Raw genomic sequence first — 5169 nt, 5'->3', positions numbered from 1 at the left:
TGGGCCAACCTCACTACTGCTGCCACACTTGAGTCCATCAATGATGCCACCTGGCCAATCCATCTCGTTAGGGGTCTTCCTCTTTTTCTCTGACCCTTCACCTTACCCAGCATGACATCCTTCTCCAGCGACTGTTTCCTCCGGACAATATGACTATAATTGTGAAAAACTTTACACACTACAGAAATACATTAACAAGTTTGTAGAAACAACCAACTTTTTAAATACAATTATGTGATTTGTTGTTGTTAAGTGCTGTCGAATTGGTTCTGAACCATAACGATCCTGTATACGGTTTCCAAGGAGCAGCTGGTGAGCTTGAACCACCAACCTTACAGTTCAAATTGCTTTGCAGTCTGGCACATTAACCCACAGTGCCACACCAGGACTCCAGTGTTTTTGAACAAGTTATAATATAATGTTAACATTATATTATATATATGTCTTTGTATTAACAATTGTAATATGTACTATTGTAAAGCTTCAGCATCTTTAAAAAATTAAATATCACAGATAAACTTGCTGCCTCTTTCAATTTTTTCCTCAGTTCTGATGTCAGTGTTGCATGGTCATGATTCCTATCCTAACTACCTAGTAACCTGATGGTCAAAGCCCCACAACCAATCATGTATGTTTTTTCAATCTGCAATTGTGTACACATCTCAGTCGTGGATCTTTTTTGCTTTTATAGTCGTCCCTTCATAGTAATAAATTGATCTGCAGCCAATCATGATTTTGTGATGATTTCCTTTGTTTTCCATAGTTTATAATGAGCCGCATGGCAGTGAATCCAGTGAACTCCATTTTTACATCAATTGCTTCCCTAACCTGGATATTGCCTTTGACCTGTTTAAGATTTATTAGAGCATGCTTATAGGATATGCTTATAGGGAGAAATGTGGCTCTGTAAGAGAACACTGGACTCACAAAGTATGTGCTTTGAGTCTACCAACTGCTCTGTTCAGCAGGAGAAAAATGAGGCTTTCTATTTCCAGAGAGATTTATTGCCTTGGAAACCCTATATAGGGTTGCTATGAATTGTAAGCAATTCAATGGCACTTAACAATATAGAAGATGTTTGTCTTTGTTTTGTCTTGTTTTTTTTTTTTTTTTAACTTTAGAACAGCTGTAATCTTTATGGAAACATAGCTAGGCTCCTCTTCTATGCTTACAAACAAGAAATCATAGATGAGAAAGTTTAGGGATAGAATCAGAAGATATAGACTTCAGATATAAAAAAATGCCATAATTGTGAAACAACATTCACAGATTCCATTAGAGAAATCAAACTAAAAACATAATCCACTCCAAACCCAGAAAGTCTCTACACAAAATTGTTGTTGTTGTTAGGTGCCATTCAGTCAGTTCTGACCCATACCAACCCTATGCACAACAGAACAAAACACTGCCTGGTCCTGTATAATCCTGATAAATGTTTTGTTTGAGCCCATTGCTGCTGCCACTATGCCAATCCATCTTGTTTGGGGACTCCTCTTTTCTGCTGACATTCCATTTTACCAAGCATGATGTCATTCTCCAGTGAGTGGTCCCTCCTGATAACATTTCTGAAGTATGAAAGATGAAGTCTTGCCATCCTGGCTTCTAAGGAACATTCTGCTGCACTTCTTACAACAGAGATTTGTTTGTTCTTCTGGCAGTCCATGGTGCTTTTAATATTCTTCTCCACTGCCATCACACAATGCATCAATTCTTCAATGGTCTTCCTTATTCATTGTCCAACTTTCACACTCTTCTGAGGCAATTGAAAATACTATGGCTTGGGTCAGAAGCACCTTATTTCTCAAACTGATATCTTTGGTCATGAACACTTTAAAGAGATCTTGTGCAGTAAATTTGCCTAATGAAATACATCATTTGATTTCTTGGCTAATACTTCCATGAATGTTGATTATGAATTCAAGTAAAATATAGTATTTGACAACTTCAATCTTTTCTCCATTTATCATGTTGTTATTTATTAGAACAGTTGTGAGAATTTTTGTTTTCTTTATATCAAGGTGCAATTCATGTTGAAAGCTGTAGTATTTGATCTTCATCAGTAAATATTTTAAAGTTCTCTTACCTTTCAGGAAGCAAAGTTGTACCATCTACCCATTGCGAGTTGTTAATGAGTCTTTCTCTAATCCTGATGTCATGTCCTTCATATAATCCAATTGCTTAACCTACAGATCGAATAAATATGGTAAAAAGACACAACATTGGTGTACACTTCTCCTGGTTTTAAACCATTCAGTGTCCCCTTGTTCTGTTGGAACAATTGCCTCATGGTCTATGCACAAGTTCTCCATGAGCACAGTTAAGTGTTCTGGAATGTCCATTCTTCACTATGCTATCCATTATTTGTCATGATACAATTGAAAGCCTTTGCATAATCAATAAAGCACAAGTAAACATATTTCTGGTATTCTAGGCTTTTCAATTTGATATTCCTGGTATAGTAAACCATATGAATGCCTGATTCAAAATGGCCATTTCTGGTAGATTTCAGCTCACTAATGCCAGGATATCAATTTTTAAATGTTTCATTTCATTTTGACAACTTCAAATTTTCCTAGATTCATACTTCTTACATTCCAAAATCTGATTATTTATGTGTGTTTTCAGCTATTTTCCCTCATTTTGATTTGTGCCCTATCAGTAAAGGAAAGTTCCGAACAGGTTACTCCATTCATGTCATTATTGAAAACTACACTTTGAGGAAACAACTGTTCTCCAGTCATATTTTTAGTGGACTCTTCTTCCGGCACTATTTCTGACCATGTTCTACTACTATTCATAATGTTTTCATCTTCTGGTTCTATTTCTGACACTGTTACGTTGCTATTCATAATGTTTAATTGTCTAAATATTCAGAAGTAGTCATCGTCCCTTCTTCCTAGTCTTTGTCTGGAAGCACCTCTTCAACTTCTTCACCTGCTGTTGTTTTACATACTGGTGGCTTAGTTTCCATGGCAGCATGCAAGCAAGCCATGGCAGTACTACAGACTGCTAGAGTTAACCTAAAGCCTATAACAGGTGCTGGACTAATGAAAGGATATACTCAAAAATTGAACAAACTTCTAACAGGAGATCTTTCATATAATGTCTTGTTCTTTTTTGAGAGCAGACTATCAACCAAAGACCTAGAAAAGAATGTAAACATTATTTCAATATTTGGCTGGACATGTACATATGGTTTAATCTGAGACCTAAGCAGACATCCTGTTCTGCATTCATCTTTCCTCAGGATCCTCGTCTAGGCCAGCACACAGAGTGAGAAAGTTTTTTTTCTTCAGAATGTTAGCCTCCTGTGCTATGGTTATCTTGTCCTGCAGTGGAACATGTTCTGAGAAGGAAGAAACATATTATGTGGAAGTTTGAAGTTAGTATCTTAGAAAATAGAAGGTACCCACTAAGTACCTTGAGTCTCTGGATTCTTGGTTCTGGTCTGGCCTCCAGAGGGCGATGCTGCACAAGCTGGAGATTGTGTTTCTTTTGAAGATCAGCCTCATTGGCCCAGCCTCTCTTTCCTACAACCAAGTGAAGAGTTTTCACTGTATTCTTTGCTGTCAACCACAAGTGACTGTAATTAGTGGTCAGAACTCATCTAGGTTCACAACAGTAGGGTTAGCATTTTTATCTAAGCAAAGAATGTGTGCAGCTTAAACTTCCAACTGCGCCTATTTTTAAGAGTTTAGATTGTGCAGCCACTTTCTTGCCTGCTCAAGGAAGATCTTCCAGAAAAGAGCTTGTGTGTCTCTACTGCTTAGTTATGCTTTTGCCTCCCATCTTACTGCTGGGGGTGATTTTTGCTCTGAGTGAGTGTAATTTCATTATGGTTGCTAGTTTCATAGACTCTGATAGAAAATACTTTTCACAGTGGAGTCTGCAATGCTGTTACTAATATAAAACTGATTTTTCAGGAGAGGCAAGAGCACAGTCGGTGACCCAGCCTGATGTCCAAGTCTCTGTCACTGAAGGATTGCCACTGGAGTTGAAGTGCAACTATTCCATTCGTGGAGCACCTTCTCTCTTCTGGTATGTCAAGCACCCCAACGAAGGTCTTCAGCTGCTCCTCAAGTACCTTTCAGGGAACACCCTGGTTAAAGGCAGCAAAGATTTTGAGGCTGAATTTAAAAAAAGTGAATCTTCCTTCAACCTGAGGAAACGCTCTGCTCATTGGGATGACTCAGCTGAGTACTTCTGTGCTGTGAATGACACAGTGCTTTAGACTGCAGGGGGAGCTGAACACAAACTTCCTGAGCCAGCGTGGAGGCTTAATCCACAAAGGGACCTTGTCTTAGTCCAGGAAATAACTACATCTTCAAGAATTTGAGTTCTGACACAGTTGGGGCCATGTACAGAGAGAGTTGTGGAGCCAGTATGGAACTGGAAAACCTTAAATGGTTGGACATAAGAATTGTGACAACACTCCACAGAGCTTTGTTTTTCATTCACCATTTTATCTTCAAATAATCCAAAGCAAAATTGAGCATCTCCTGTAGGTTTCTCTCCTTCTTACAGATCTACTGTCTTTCCAAATTTTTAATTTTGAAAAGGTCTTCCTATATTCTTTCTTCATAGTTCTACAATGTGATTGTTATTTTCCATGTCCCCATTTAGAAGGGAGGAGATTCTTGGGATGGTGAATGACTTAGAACATGGAATACTTATGAAATTTTAGTAATTTGTTACAAGTATTTCAGAAGGAGGAACGAATGATTCAAATTTCTTCATACTTCTTTAAGGACAAAAGGATAAATCCTAAATTAAGATGTCAAATTCCTATGATTTTGAGATTTTATTTGTTTTATTTTTTCCCATGATAAAAATGGGCTCTTTTTTTAAAATTTATTTATTTTTATTGTATCTTGTTATTGTTTTTTTTGTTATGGGCTGTTGAGTCAGTTCTGACTCACATCGACCCTGTATAGGTTTTCTGAGGAGTTGCTGGTAAGTTTGAACCACTGACCTTTCAGTTCAAACCAAACCAACCTTGAGTTTCAGTGTCTATCCTACAGTGCCACACCAGGACTTCTCTGATTAGGATTAACAAATAAATGTACAAGAATAATTTATACATCAAGTGTCTATATTCTGGATATATAAAATACAGATAGCAGTCCTGGTGTTGCACTGCATCTTAATGGTGCTACTTACCAGGCACTA

The 5169-nt window shown here is 37.6% G+C and overlaps 1 protein-coding gene and 1 gene segment (V, D, J or C); both read left to right on the top strand.

The window, feature by feature from the left end:
* LOC102825433 overlaps positions 1 to 864 on the top strand; it is a 30634-nt gene extending 29770 nt beyond the window's left edge. The window contains exon 7 of the mRNA XM_006835538.1: positions 764 to 864. Within this exon, the coding sequence (XP_006835601.1) occupies positions 764 to 864 (101 nt within the window). The remainder of the gene's footprint in view (positions 1 to 763) is intronic.
* A 909-nt stretch (positions 865 to 1773) lies between these two features.
* On the top strand, positions 1774 to 4231 carry LOC102825046. The segment is given in 3 exon segments: positions 1774 to 1827; positions 3692 to 3818; positions 3924 to 4231. Coding segments are annotated over 3 exon segments (489 nt in total).
* Positions 4232 to 5169: the final 938 nt, after the last annotated feature.

Source organism: Chrysochloris asiatica, unplaced genomic scaffold (genome assembly GCF_000296735.1).
Source record: "Chrysochloris asiatica unplaced genomic scaffold, ChrAsi1.0 scaffold00017, whole genome shotgun sequence".
Taxonomy (NCBI): Eukaryota; Metazoa; Chordata; class Mammalia; order Afrosoricida; family Chrysochloridae; genus Chrysochloris; species Chrysochloris asiatica.
The sequence above is the reverse complement of the archived record's forward strand: the minus strand, read 5'-3'. Positions and strand labels throughout refer to the sequence as shown.